General features: G+C 37.8%; 1 protein-coding gene across 3 annotated transcripts in view; it reads left to right on the top strand.

Annotated features, from left to right (window-relative positions):
• The window catches only part of GRM1 (glutamate metabotropic receptor 1), a 177,951-nt gene that overhangs the window by 132,014 nt on the left and 30,151 nt on the right, over positions 1–15,786 (top strand). For all 3 annotated transcript variants that reach the window (XM_041469882.1, XM_041469883.1, XM_041469884.1), the window contains exons 4-6: positions 3,512–3,758; positions 9,683–9,851; positions 11,718–11,844. In XM_041469882.1, coding sequence (XP_041325816.1) covers positions 3,512–3,758; positions 9,683–9,851; positions 11,718–11,844 — 543 coding nt within the window. The remainder of the gene's footprint in view (positions 1–3,511; positions 3,759–9,682; positions 9,852–11,717; positions 11,845–15,786) is intronic.

Genomic DNA, 15,786 nt, shown 5'->3' on the forward strand with positions numbered 1-15,786 from the left:
GACTCTTTTCTCTTCCTTTCTTCTACTTGTACTTCAGTATCACTTTTAGCATTACTGGGAGCATTTTTCAGTTGTGTGCCGCCAGGATGTGGAGTTTGGTTTTTTGGTTGGGTTTTGTTTGTTGTTTTTTTTTTTCTTCTTTTCCTTTCCAGTTAGCAGTGTATGTGTGCACATGCCCTCATCCTCTAAGATTTACTGACAGAAACAGAGACTAAAATCAAAACTGTGATTAAAAAAATGACCTAGACTACTGAGAAGCTGTTAAACTATTAAAGGAAGATTTGCATTACATCCAATAGAAAATTAAGTATGATATTTAGGACACCTGAATTCTTCAAGGTCATCCAAAAATTAATGGTCTAATTTGAGTGACTTCAATTAATCCAATATTCACATGACTTATGACTTACAGTTTTTCTTTGTTTAGTGAAAACTAAGGTCTCTAAAATTAAAAAAGAAAAAAAAAGGAAGAAAGCGAACAAAATATTTTTTATTAGTCTTTGTAGATCAATGACATTTTCTTCCGAGGGCTGAGAAACAAAGAAAAAAAAAAGTTTCACTGTTCAGGGTTCTGCTTTGTTCTTTGTTACATTTCATAGACTTACTGAGGAAAAATACAACTTTATAGAGATGGCCCATGACAAATATAGTAATACATTTGCATTTATTAAAAGCTTGCCCTATGGAAACTTAATTGAACACTGTTTCTCTCTGGCTGAACACAATTACATGATTTCTTTTGTTTTAAAAACCCACAGATTTCTAACTGATTGTTTTAAGTGAATTTTACAAATTCAAATGCATAAGTGTATATATATAAATAATTTATAATTATATATTTATAATCAAGAAAATGAAATAGAGTGGATTTTGACTCTGGGAAGTTAAGTTTAGGGAAAAGAGTAAATGGTAAATAGTAATAGTAAATCTCATTCTGGATTTACTGAAAAATATCTTATTTACATATAAGGATTTTTATACTTCTGATCTGGGGACAATTTATTCAGACAATTCACATGTTCCTTTCTACTACAATACAATTATTTCTATGGGTGTCGTTAAGGAAGTCATCTCTGTAGTGTGGGACTATATGCTTGCAACCTTAATTTAGGTGTTCATTCCAAAATAGTCAAAAGCAAATTATTCAGCCACCAACTATTTATTCTCTTTGGAGGTGTGCATGTTATATTGAAATATGATAATCCAAAGCATGTTTTGCTGAGTTAGTACATACTTAAGGGAATGGCCTGTTTTTAAACATTGGCAAATCCTTTTACATTTTGTTTTCTACCTCCATCACCTACATGGAGGCTTTCCTCAGGAAACACATGGATACTGTCCTTATCTCCTGCAAGAGTTACTGATGTTTATGCTATCAGGTTTTTTTAACTGATTTAAAAAATTGAGAAAGATCTGAAGTAAGCTTTCATGTAGTAGATAGTGAGTGCTGTGCACTATCTGCTTTTTGCTTCTTTTGCCATAACCTGCTGCTTAGAAGCTTCACAAGAGAAATGCTGTGCCAAGCCCAGGTTCTTCCAGAGACTTAGTGACTGAGAACAATTTCATTTTCTAGCTACAAGAAAGCAGAATCAGTGATAAATTCACAGTGTGCTAGTCCGATGGGACTAATCAGCTGATAAAACGCCCCAAAAGGTAATTTATTGAGGCTATATATTAGCATATACAGGCATAGAGATGTCAAGGCTATGCTGTGCATAAGTGAGGGTGCACAAGCACTGGCATGCTCTCTGCTTCCCTGGGTGAATGTTCTGTCATCTTGCATACAAGGTTTTCTATTCTTCCCGTGTCTCTCAACATGAATCTCAGTGGTGTTTCTTTCATGTGATTTGAATGGGAGCTGTGAACCTTCTCTCACAAAGAAAGTACATTGCCTCTGGAAAGAATTTATTTGTGCTTTCTTTCTAGCTGCTCCTTGCTTGGTGGTGCTGGTGGTGAATGTATGGTAGTGAGGAGCACATGAACTCATTCAGTCAGATTATGCTATATTCACAAAGCTTTTTAAATTCACCATCACGTCTGTTTGCTCTGCTAAGCTCATCTGCAAAATAGTTACTGAGGCAAAATTTTCTTGCCCAGCTGCAATGAAACCCAGGGAAAGCAAGACAGATATCCCTGCATTTGGGATCTCTGCTGTCCTATGAATTCCCAGCTGAAATTTCTGAGTTTTAGTGCAAGCAGACTGAGAAGACCTACCAAATCAGAGCCTTTTCCAATGATAAATGTAAGGACAGTCTTCATGGCTTGTTTTGAAAGCCATATCATAGCTACATTAGGGTAAGGAACTATTTTTTAACTTGAAAGTTTTGATGAACTTGCAGATTTTTACCTCCTTTCATCACATTAAAATGACAAACATCTTCTCCAACCTGGATTCAAGAAGTGTCAGTTAACAGCTAGTCTCTCACACATCCTACTTCCCTGGTGCACACAAGGTGTTCCTGAGACAAAGTAATGGATTGCCATTGCCTGTTAAACATCCAGGAACGTGGGAGGCCTGCAGATAAAAGCAACTTGCCGTTTGGAGCATATTGTCATTGAATGACTCGTGGGGAAAGAAGCAGAACAAGGAGGTTTCTCACTTCTAGCTGCCCCGGGGCCCCAGAGCTCAGGTCTGCAGTGCCTTGGGGTCGGCACTGGCAGTGTCTGCAGCAGCTCAGCAGGCAGAAGGCAAGCAGGGAGCAGCCCAGGACCCAGCAGGGTCTGATGTGAAGTGCAGCCAAAAAGCAGCATCCTATGACAGTGCTGGCCCAGCTGCAAATCAGTGGGAAAACCTTTGCATGGAGAAAACCTCTGCTGCCACGTTGTTTCTGCTGAGAGGAAGGAGACTTCAGTGTCTGTTCCTGCTGCAGTTTCACAAAAACTTAGTGTTACGAACTTTGGCTGACTTTCTGTAGCAATCCCATACTGGCATACCTAGTACCAGTTTTAACTAAAAGGACTGTTTCTGATAACTTGAGAAGTGATGCTGATTTACATTGTTTAGTTATCAACGCTGAAAGAGACATTGCTATCTTGACCTTCAAAAACATGAGATTAAAAAAAAAAATTCACATGTAACAAAAAGTCAATTTTTCAAGGAAATCACTTTAAAAACCCCAACAAATGAAATATGACAACTTGATTAAACAGGTGGTTTCTCATGAAGCATTTCACTTTTAATGAATTCAAGATCTCTGGGGTCATAGTGGGCAAGTTTTGTTTTTTGTTTTTTGTCTTTGTTTTGTTGTTGTTGTTGTTGTTGTTTTGGTGTTTTTTTTGTTTTTCTTTTTTTTTTTGTTGTTGTTGTTTTTTTGGGGTTTTTTTGTTGTTGTTGTTGTTGTTTTTTTGTTTGGTTTTTTTTTAATTAATTATCCCTGATGGCACGTTGTTTATGCCTCTAAAGCTTTATAACAGAAAGAAGGAAATCCCTTTTCTATATTGTTGTTTTTTTTCATAATTTCATGTAATTTCATCTTTCTTTATAACAATCCTTTTTTTCTTACTATTGTAGGCAATGAGAGCTTAGAAGAAAATTATGTGCAGGACAGTAAAATGGGATTTGTCATCAATGCAATATATGCTATGGCTTATGGGCTACAAAACATGCACCATTCCCTTTGCCCTGGGCATGTCGGACTGTGTGATGCTATGAAGCCAATTGATGGCAGCAAGCTCCTGGAGTTCCTCCTCAAATCCTCATTCATTGGTGTTTCTGGAGAAGAAGTTTGGTTTGATGAAAAGGGAGATGCCCCTGGAAGGTAAAGAGGTTTCATCTCAACTATTAAACCAGAAGGTGGGAAGTGGGAATGTTACTGTGTTTGGTGATGTAGATTTCTTTGGCTTTTTCTTCTGAAACATAAAGCAAGAACCAGTCTTTCCAACAGCCAGGAATAACACTGGTAACACATGGTATCTTATATTGGGACAGGAACCACAGTAGAGCTTATTAATTTCTGGTGCTACCGGAGATGAAAAACCTTGTAACTCACAGACTTCTGATGTGCAAGGTAGTATTTGGTCTCAGTACCAGGATTTTAGCATGTATAAAGTCTAATAAAATGATTGGAATTTAATGAAGAATTTACCTGACATGGTTTTGTATAGAGGGCTGTTGTGCTCATCCTATTCCAACTGGAGCTCTGCTGAAACCTTGCCAGAGAGTATATAGTGTTGATTGGTAAGATCCTTTATGATCTCCTTAATTTGCTTCACTCTAAATAGAATCAGAGCAGTCCCTGAATTTAAACATAGGTCTGTGTAGAGCAGGACAAATAATAGGGGGTTTTTGGCAGAAGTGTCTGTGTTTCACTCATTTGGGGTCTGGTCCCAGCTATGGCAGCTGCTGCTGTTTAGCCTGCAGCAGACAGAGGATGTATCCAAGCAGTGGGTAAGGAAGCACCTTTGTGGACTTGGATGTCACCTTTGTTTCTCTTATGGGAGCAAATTCACAGAGATCTTTCCTTTCATTTAGTTTTGTGCGTTCTATTTATGCACAAGGATTTTTTTCTTTCTTTTCTTTTTTTATAAATACATTTAATTCAGCTGCTGAAGTACAAAGTCCATTATTAATTGAAACCTACCCAGGGATTGCTTCACTGAAGTTTGTTTTCCTGCTGAGTTGTTGAAGTGCTATAAAAGGCTCTCTCACTCCATCTTTGGGCTTATTGCATAAGTGCATCTGAGTGCCAGTACCACACAAAGGGAGGGCTCTGGAGCAAACAAGAGTTTTCACGTCTTTTCATGCCTCCAATGAGTACTCATAAGGCACAGTGGTCTTAAAGCAACTCTTATCTCTATTACTAGGTTTTATTAGCAAAACTGGCCAATGTTTTGCCATTTTCTAGATTGTTATGTTTTTTTCTATTGTCATATTTAAACAGTATATACATTTAAACAGTTTGTTACATTTAATTAGTAACAAAAAAGCTAGTCGGTTTGGTCTTGTTGAGCACTGACTTCAGAATTTTTTTAGTCAAAGATACAGACCAGTTGAGGTTGGGCTTTGAAAGTAAAGCAAGCAATTCCCTTACATTTGAACACATACTTATCGACACGTGCATAAATCAAGTCTTTGCACATATAATTTAGATAATATAGAGAAATTACTGCTTAGTGTAGCTTTATGCTTTTTGCACACTATTTGTGTCCATAAAAGCATTACTCCAGCTTTGCATATGCTGCATTTTCTGTCTGTTAGCTATTTGATTTGATGTTTAGATGTAATTTTCCAATTTTAGCCTAATTCTTATTTATTATTTTGTTGCCCAAGAGCATTTCCACAACTCTCATCAGTACCAAGCATAAAATTAGATTGAACAGTTGCTGAATTTAAAACATAAGAGAGTTTATATCAGGATATTCCTCTGAGTATGCCAGAATGGTAGAATTTATTCCATCCATCATTTTGGGGTATAGCAAGGTTCATTTTTCTTGATTCCCTGGCCTACTTAGAATTTGATAGGTTATTTTAGGTAGGGAATTTTTTTGTTATTGATCCTCATTTATATTTTCACAGTTGGAGCTAGCAAGTTTGGGCAAGGAAATTCAATTACCTTTTTGGTTATTCATTCTGTAATCCTTAAATCAATCCGTGGCATTTATGATGTGAGCAATATCGTATCAGAGAATGGCTGTGTCTACTGCACAGAACACACAGAGAACTGTGATCTGCACAGTCTGTCAGATCCTTGTATGGCAGTAGCAGTTTAACAGAATCATCTGTAGCTTCAGACTGGCTGTAGTGCTTCCAGAGCTTTGTGTGGAAAGTCTCTGTGCATCAGTGAACAGACCAAAGCACTGTCAATACCCAAGAGTTTTTGTACTTCAGCAAAATGAAAGATAAGCACCACATACAACACCTAAATATAGCAAAGTCAGCCTGCTATGAAATTTCTTAATCTTTTTGGCTTTTCTATGCAAGTGTAAGAATTACACTTGCATAGAAAAGCCAAAAAGGTTAAGCAATCTTTTTGGCTTTAGCACAATCTTTAGCACTTACATGTGTAAGATGTAAGAATGTTACACAAATGAAAGTTTTTAGATATCTTGTCTTCAAATCATGTGAACAAACTTCACAAGGTGGAATAATATTCCTCCTTAGAAGGCAGCAACCTTTCTCATTATTTTCAAAATCTGCAAGGTTCTTTGAGCAATTGACTCCCACAAAATCCTAATTGTTATCATCACGAGTAGAGCAGATAGAATTGCCTGTAGTTATGTTTGTCTGGCACTCCCATAATCTCCTGTTTTGAAACCTGTACAGCTCCATGAAACCTTAACCATTTGTTTAGACACAACTCTTTTTCTATCTATCTCAGGCTCAATTCAAGGTTTCAAGGTTTTTATCAACACGAGATTGGAAAACACAAAGCATGTAGCCAAAGGTGTATTTCTTCTGTGAAGAATCTTTTCTTTGAATATCTCTTATGCAGAAATATGAAGGAAACTTTTATTGGAAGGGCACAAATGCAGTCATTTGGCTGACTGCACTGCCTCTGGGAAAAAATGACATGGATATAACTCTGGAAATTCAGCTGTATGTGCTCACTATACTGTCATTAAGAACATGCTGGTAAATTTGCTGCCATTTTTACTTTCATTGAGTAGCTCCCATTTCCTTCCTCTGTAGCAATCACATGACTCAAATTTCCAGAAATGGCTCTGGTCTATTCCAGGTAATTGCCTTATTTTACCTTGTGGTTGGTATGAAGAACATTATCTCTCTAGAACAAACAATTTGCATAGACCTCTGACCATAAAATGCTTTGTGACAACAGGCAGAACAGGAGAACTTTCAGCCCCAGTAATGAACCTTTGATATGTGGAGAAATGCTGAGGTTCACAATCTAAGAGAAAAATTTCACTTAATTAACATTTCATTTTAACTAGACTTGGACTTAGAACCATGTAAGTCTATTTAGTTCAAAATTTCCAACAGTTGTTCAGGCTTCAGTCATGACAACACTACCTTCTCCAGTGCTTTCAGTGAATAATCAAATTTTGCCTTATGCAAAGCCTTCAAATTTGCATGTAAAATCTTTTTCTTCAAATATGCATTTTTGTTTCAGAGTTTGGATTCATGGGTGGTTATTTCATCCATTTACATCCTGGCATTGCTCAGCATCACTCTTTTCCGTCCTGTGTTCCAGGATAGCAATCATCAGTGTCAGTCAGGTATTATGGATATGGAAAAAGGTAACTTCAGCTATCTCAGATTAACTGAGAGTTAACTTATAGTAAGAGTGTGCCTGTGACCAGCTGACTTATATTCTGGCTTGCCTTACAAGTAACTTGTTCAAAAGACACCACTTACTGGGTCACATCATTTCCCAAGATACCAAAGATCTTGCTCTTATGTTAAAAGAAGGATTAATTTTTCCACTGAATGTTTTAATGGGCTCTTTAAATGCTGCCATGTGTGTGTGAAATACAACTGCCTCCAAGAAGTCTCACTCTCTGAGAGCTTCACAACTCTTGTCAAACCCTCTTCTTTTGGGGTCATAATTTTTAGCATGGACACAACCCAAAATTGTTAAAGTTGAGCAAGACATGAGCAAGAGGATGGGAGGAGGTATTCCAGCACTGAATTTGTCTTTGCCCAAAGCACAGATTTTTCATTAAGAAAAAGAAGGAAAGGATAAAGAACTTAAGCACATCTCCATATACCAAGTGTATTTGCAAGACCATATTTTTCCACTTAAAATTCAAGCTGCATATCAAAGCTGCAAACATTGTACTACACCTTGTCATAACGCAAGGCTGTGTAAGTGCTTTTAATCTACATACTTTATTCTTTGACAGGTAACCTATAGGAAAGGGAATAGTATTACAAGAACACAGGAGAACCTCTTAATTGATATTGCATTAGTGTCACTCTGTGCCTTGTGATGTATATGTGTGAAAATGAAAAATTGTGTGAGCTCAAAAATTCCATTAAGGGAATGTGAGGTTTTAGCAATCTTTTATTCTCCTTCCTGAATTAATTTTCCAGCCCAGAGTAACTGATTTTGTGTCAGTCTAATATAAGGTCAAACTAAAATCCAAGTACTTTTTCCTTGTTAGGAAGAGGAATTCACATTTCCACTGAGCTTCACTCCTGTCTGTTAAGTATCCATTATGAAATACCTGACTTTCACTGCTTCTTGTTATCCTCATTCTTCACAAGCCTGGAAACAGCATTTCTATTTTAGGCACTTCCTTTAGTGTTAGAACTGGGATATGCGAAGCAATTTTTCCCTAATGAATTTGAAATTTACCCGTTTCCTAAGCAATGCCTTGATTAGTGGCCAATTCCCAACCAATGGAGCTGCCTCCTGCTTGGAGCTCCATTGAACTCAGTGGCAGGGGTCCTTTTCACACGTGATTCAGTGGAGCTCTGCAGTGGCACTGGCATTATCTGAGCATGCATATTTGCCAAAATGAGGTCTAATTACAGCTGTAAATATGCATTTTTTTAAATCATCTTTAACTAAGATTTAGTTATGAAAATTATTCTGCTCCACTCTAGAGAATAATTCTAGCACCTCTTCCCTCTGTGAAGTGCAGAGGGAGTTGAAATTTTCCATGTTTGAAATTCAAAATGGAAAAGAGACAAATGGATGTCTCTCTTTGTTCTCAACCAAACATCCCAATTTTATTTACGGCTTGTACTTTGCTTACCTCACCTTTCATTCTTAAAGCATGTACAGATTAGCAAGGCCCATTATAAACAAAATATTTTTTTTTCTCCAGAGACTGAGACAATCCAGTAAGAAGAGCAAGGCAGTAAATCCCAGGCTTAGAAAATATAAGATGCTTTGTTATTTTCAACTCTAATGCTGATTCCTTGTTCTCAATGCTCTTTCTCTTGTCATTTATTAAACAAAGTCCTCCTTCTTCCCATTTTAAGAGACCAGGATGTGGGCTTATCCTCTTTTGTTGTTCTTCCTCTCTGTACATATTCCAACATTCATTCTTCCATTTTTGCTTATTTTCTACTAAGAATCAAGCTGCATTCTGTGGATAAAAGAATAAATATAATAATTATCAGTAAGGGATGCACACACCAACACATTGAAGGCAATGGAGCAGGCTGGATGTTTATTGTAGCAGTTTTATATGCTTCCCTTACCTTAGCCTAGGGAAGTGCTCTCCTTCTTGCCTAGGGTGAGGAAGTAAATGTTGTGACTGAGGTGCTAACTTTTCCTGACAGGATCACTGGGCTGCATAAAATGAATGGTCAAACTTAGAGCTTACAGTTAACTTATGACAAACCAGTTCAGTTGGTCTGAGCATTTCTGCTTAAGAGCCCCAAGCAAGGGCTATATTACAACCAGCCTGCATGGAGACACCAAGTGAAGGTTAAAGAAGTTTTAACAAATTATTTGAAAACACAGCATCCAGACATTGCCTACACGTGCATCTTCAGCAGAGTTTACTGTCTTCGGCATGCTGTTCTTCCTGGACACACAACTTTTGACCCATAGTTTTATGCAAGCAAGGCAGGCAATCAGCAATTGTGTGCCAATCAGAGCTGATACTTCCTGTGATTCTGCTGCAAATCCTGAAGAATTTTGGGTTTTTGTGAAACCCAAGTCCCTGGTATTAAGGGATAACATGAATATTTAGAGGCAGAAGAGGAAGAACAAGATAAATTTTTGTCCTTTATGTTGCAGGACAGTGACTCATTGTTTTTTCCTTGCAGATATGACATCATGAATCTGCAGTACATAGAGCCCAACCGCTATGACTATGTCCTGGTTGGGACCTGGCACGAGGGCGTGCTCAACATTGATGACTACAGGATTCAGATGAATAAGAGCGGAATGGTCCGATCGGTGTGCAGCGAGCCTTGCCTGAAGGGCCAGATTAAGGTGTGCCTCAGACACGTACTTTCTGATACAGAAATATGAATATCCAGTACTTGTTTTTCCCTGAACTCAAGCAAGCTCCTTTCAAGTCAATGGGTAGGACTTCCTTACCTTCAGGAATGCCAAAATGATAGAAAAGACTCGTAGACTAATACCTTTCTTTAACAACAGCATATACAGGCCCATATTTTCTAAAATTATCCTTTGCAGGGATGCAGAATCTTCTAGTGTGGCAGAATTTGAGTTTTACCTTATGTGAGAAAGATTTTCACTTTGTCATTCAGTGACTGTGATGCACTTGAGGGATCTCGAAAATATCGTGACCCACAGGAGTCCAGTATTTTGTTCCAGCAGTTACACCTGCAAGGAAAAGCTGAAAAAAAACCCAACAAACCCCATGCCTATTTATATCTCATGTTCACAACAGGACAAATGGTAACACAAATGAAATCACTCTGTGTTCCCCAAACAGTAGCACTTGCATCAGGCTTCAAATCATTTCCTACCAGTTTTGTCTGGATGACATAAAGACATGTTTCACCACTATCAGAATGGTATGGATGCATTAAGTTTAAAATGGCAAGAAGCCCATTCAGCAAAATCTCCTTAGAGTAGGCCTTCCTTTCTATTTTCATTTAATAAGCACATTTGCGGCTTTTTATTTCTGGATTGCTACTCTAAGCAATAAGCAATTGATGATTTGGCAAAGGCACAGTGACACACTCCAGCATCTTGGAGGAGAAACATTATCAGTATTTACCACCCTCCAAAACATCTTTTCCCTGTTTTTGAGATTGTGCAGTTTGTGTATGTGTGTACATGTAAACACTATGCATACAAAATGCCAGCTTCAGCTCTCATGGAAACCTATTGGACTCTCTCCACAGACTGCATGAGAAAATGTTAAACAAAAAAAAAAGCCCACAAAGCCAGTATTCAATGACACAAACATTTTGCATTTCACTGCTGTACTTATCTCTGCATATAGGTGGATAGGAAAACCTGGAAGAAAAGGCTGAATTCCTCCTTCCTGGCAAACAAGGGCAGAGTCTTTGTCAGAGCCCTAGGAGCCAGACATATCCTTAATATTTCTTTCAGCCTCAGGGTAATGAAACTAGGAATCAAGACAAGGAAATAATCTTTTTAGCATTGGATCATCACATTTAGTAGCCCTCACAGCAAAGAAAGAAAGTTTTCAGGGGCATTTGTCCCTAAAAGAGCTGTTCCGAAGCGTGAGGTTGGTCACTGCTTAATTATTTTTTCTGCTAAAACCCAATAGATCCTTTTAGTGGGATGTTTTGTAATTTGTTCCTATTTTAATTTCTATTTACACTTGTGTAATGAGCCCCAAAAAGACTTCCACATAAATTGGAATGCATGTTTATGTGAATGTACTTGTGTGTATATGTATATATATATGTATTTATATGCATGAATTACTCTTGGTTCTAACCTTTGACTTTGTTTACTGGTTTTTACTATGCAATAGATATTAAGTGTGGGCTGAACTGCTTGTCCTGACCTCTGCCATCTCACAGATTAAGCCTCAAGTTTGATTGAAAATATGACATTCACCATGCCTCTGTACCAGAGGGAAAATGGTTTTGTACTTTTAACTCAGAACAGCTCTCCTCAAAACAAAATAAAATTGTCCCCAGAGGTTATCCTTGAAATCCTAAGCACAAATTGTAATACAGGGATCAATACAAAATCATGATTGGTGTTTTCTAGCTGTTTGAAAGGTGCCATACACAGGAATCCTGTCATGTTTTAAACAGTGTATTGTGTTATGTTTGCTGGGGGGTGGTGATACGTGCCTCTTTGTTTTCTGACAGAGGATCAGAACCCAGGATGTATTTTGTGTTGCAGGTGATCAGGAAAGGAGAAGTGAGCTGCTGCTGGATTTGCACTGCTTGCAAGGAGAATGAATTTGTTCAGGATGAATTCACCTGTAAAGCCTGTGAGCTTGGCTGGTGGCCAAATGCTGACCTGACAGGTAGGCATGTTCCCTCCAAACACATTCTTTTTCTACAGGGCACAAGGATAGTGTTGTGTGCTGGAAAGTAAGATGGCAGCATGCAGAGATATTAAAGGTACATATTTGGACACACATTCCAGTGCAGATTAGGATGACTGTGTTTCAGCTTAGTGCAACACCAGAGACAATAAAGACAGCAAAATTTCTGCCAAGAAGAAATGCTATAGCCTGTCTGTTCCTTTCCTTCATTTAGCATAAGTATTAATAAAGCTGTTAAGACTGCTAATGAACTCAGCAGCATTTGCTGCAATTTAGCAGTTACTATCACAGGAGTTCAGTGCATTCTTGTCATATTGACTCAATGCTCTTTTCTGACCATTTTACCATGCAATTGGTAGCACTTTATTTGGGACTTCAGGACCTTCAAAAACTGAATAGTGGACTCTTGTTTGGTATAAAGATCATTCTCACTGGACCCACCAGCAAGAAGAATTTTAACAAAATCCTGAGAAAAGCTGTCTGGAAGGAGTTAGACTTGGTCTCTCTTGTGTATATGCCTTGGATGAGTTGCATGCTTTGGCATCCTTCTGTTTATTTTTTACCTATCAAGGTCAACCTCCACTTCTGCTCTGGGTTTCACTGCAACCATTACCCCCTGCAAAAAGCTACAATGCATTGAGAAGCATCACCCTGACCTTAACATTTGGTTTGAGTCACTATGAAAGACTAGAGGCACCTCTCCCCCATGGCTCCTCTGCAAATCTTGGATGCCAGCATTCAGCAGGGCATTATTCTTAGTCACAGAAACAATCTGAACACCTAGCCAAAGATCAAATGTGCAACTTAACACATCTTTGTCCTTTACCATGACTGGCTGACAGATATATGTTGCTGCAACTTTTAGCACATAGACAAAATCCTCAAACTTCAATTAATTTCTTCTATAAGATACTTCAAGCTAGTAACTGCAGCCAAATGAGCTCTCAGAGCATGTATTTTGAGAGGGAAAGCTTCTCCAGGTAAAAATACACTATTAATCACAAGAGACTGGGAAATGTGACCTATTGTCTGTCTTGATTTTCCATGGAAAATACGTTATGCTCATGTCCCAGATGTGTATGGGACATGACACCTCCCACTCCTACTCCCACCACCCTACCCTGCCCATGTTCTGGTTTGCAGCTAAACTGACAAACAGATTTCTCAGTATACAGAAATCTCAGTGATCATTCAGATGCTTCTAGTTTCATGTCAGTGGGTCGCAGGGAGAGGAGTTAAAGAAAAATACATTCTGTAAGGGCCCAAATAGTGGAAACACATCTGGTATCAATAGAAACCAAAAAATCCACAGAACCTCTCATAAATGTCCTGACTATTTGAAAAGCCCATATTTAATTCCTGCTCCTAGGAGACCAGGGTCTGCTAATCTTAAAACAGATATCCATGCACAAACAAGTTTTTCTCGTCCTGGAGGTTCACAGAATTGCTTATATCTACTTTTCAGGGAAGAAAAAGGGATCTATTGATTAAAAAGAAGACAGAACAAAAACCCTGGTGAGAGATCAATATGCACTTGAGAGAATATGGTTCAGAGCTACCAGCTGCTCAGAGGAGCTCAAAAGGGGTCATGTCAAAATGACAGGCACTGCTGAAAAGAGTTGTGGAAAGAATCAGTGCTGGAAAAAATCTCCAGGGCATGTTGCAATCTATTAACTTTTAATGAAATCAGTAGATGACCTGCTGATTTGTGTTTCTTCTCAGCAAGGAGACCGGACTGCTGCTGTTCTAAAATCACAGTAACGTCAGCCAAATGACAGCGTAGCCATCGACTTATTTCCTAGAGAACACTGAAACGGCACTCTGCTCCCGCACAGCTTCTTCAGTCTGTCTTATTGAAGAAAAAAGCTTATTTTTTAACCCCTAAAATTGATTTACTTGAATGATATTACAAAGTACAAAGCTGTGAAAGGAAGCTGATGCCATCCTCATCTTTAGAAGAAGGGGATTTATCTAGATGAACTTTTCTCTTGAACTTTGTGGGAGTCACCATTGGTATGATTTAATTTGGAATTCTCTTTTCTTGCCAGGACTCCTATCAAATGTGTTTTTATAGCTTGATTTTATATGTTGTATTCATACCCTGACAGTCACCATAGCATCTAGACACAGGCGGTAACATCTCACAGTGCAGATTGTTTTTCCCTTTCCTTAAATCTTAAATGCTAAACATATATGTGGTTTTAGACTCATTTTCTATCACAGATGGAGGCTGTAAAATCCTTAATCCTTTTAAGAAACGTGAAGCACATACTAACCTATTTCGTAAGACATCCTTTTCAAGGTGCTCATTTTCTCCATTTGAAATCAGTCTCTGTAGCTCAGCAATCATTTCCTGACATTTTATTTTTAAATGTACACAGTTTTTTTAGATTTCTTCCCTTAAATGTGAATTCAGTGAAATGGACTCAGCAGACACAAAGGATTTCTCACCACAGATGATGAAAATCTGACCTGAGAAATAGTCACTAAAGCCAGTACCTTAGACCTTGTGCCAAGAGAAGTCTTTTATAGTACCGGAATATAATATAAGATGGATAAATGCCAAGCTAGTAAACTCAGTTTACATAAACCAACTTAAATAAGCAATAAAACAAGATAGAAAAGGAAGTTTTATAGTCTTATGAAAAGAATCATAAGGTTTTGGGGCCATCAGTTACCTGGGTATGTTAATAACATCAGAAAACATTGTAGATTCTCTTATTGTCCTTGCACTATGAATATAGTAATAAAAAAATTGATTAGCCTTCTGATCTTGGAAATTACTCACGGTTAAAATGCAGGGAAAATAGTACATGAAAACTACCAGACAGCTTTTATCAGAAAATTTTAACTGTGAAACTTTTGCTCTGCTTTTTTTGAGGTTTGGTTTAGTTGTTGAGTGGGTTGTTTTATTTTGTTTTGTTTTTATAAATGCATGCACAATTTCCAGAGTATCCTCCCCCAGTCTCAACGGGGTTCCAGAGCCTACTTTCTCCTAGCTGGGAAATGACCCACCTTCACAGGTGCTGACAACCAACAACTGTTAGCTGGTAATAAGCAGCGTAGGGAACTTTTTGCAGTTTGTGCAATATGTGGTTCTTGGGCTTGCTGGTGCACGGGAATTACACTGGTTTAAAGAAGCATTTCTAAGCAAATCTTACACAGGATAATCCTAAAGCAAAGGATAGGCTTAACTACCATGTTGGATCTGGGTTAAGCCCCTGAAAATAAAGTTTAAAATGGAATAATGTGAGTATGTCTTGATGTTGTTAAGCTTAAAGTCCATATAGAAATTTAACCCTTCCAACAACCACTGACCAGATTCTTTTATGATAAGAGCTTCACTTGATTCAATCAATGAGCAGGAGCTTCTGATCCTTAGTCTTTTATTAAGTCATAGAGGAGCCAGCTTCCAATCAGGGCTGCTGAGGCAAATGGCCAAAGGTTCACACTGCTCATAAAGAGGTTTTCCTTCTATTTCACCACAAAAGTATTGGTTAGAAGTATAGGTTTCCTATATGAGTTTTGAACAGACCTCATTCAGCAAAATAATTTTCTTTATAAAATTTTCTCTTTATTTTATAAAATTTTCTCTCTATAATAAGAACTCTGGTAGCCACTGCTATAATTTCTATTGTTTTTCATGTTACAGGAATGTGTAACAACAGCACCTGTAGTTAAGTTAGCTTGGAGACAAAATTGTACAGAATTATAAGACCTTCTTTCAGTTCACATGACATTGGCAGACATTAAAAGTTCAAGCAGAAATTTTCCATGTCAGGACTTTGCCTTGGGCTGATTTTTTTTTTTTTTAATTTAAACCAAAACCATTTTTTCTCCTCTTTCTCAAAATGAGGTTACAGTAAAACTGTTCAGCCATGATCTGTACCTTGTCTTACTTCTCAATTATTTGGAAGGAAG

Source organism: Pyrgilauda ruficollis, unplaced genomic scaffold (genome assembly GCF_017590135.1).
Source record: "Pyrgilauda ruficollis isolate IOZ18807 unplaced genomic scaffold, ASM1759013v1 scaffold24, whole genome shotgun sequence".
Classification (NCBI taxonomy): domain Eukaryota; kingdom Metazoa; phylum Chordata; class Aves; order Passeriformes; family Passeridae; genus Pyrgilauda; species Pyrgilauda ruficollis.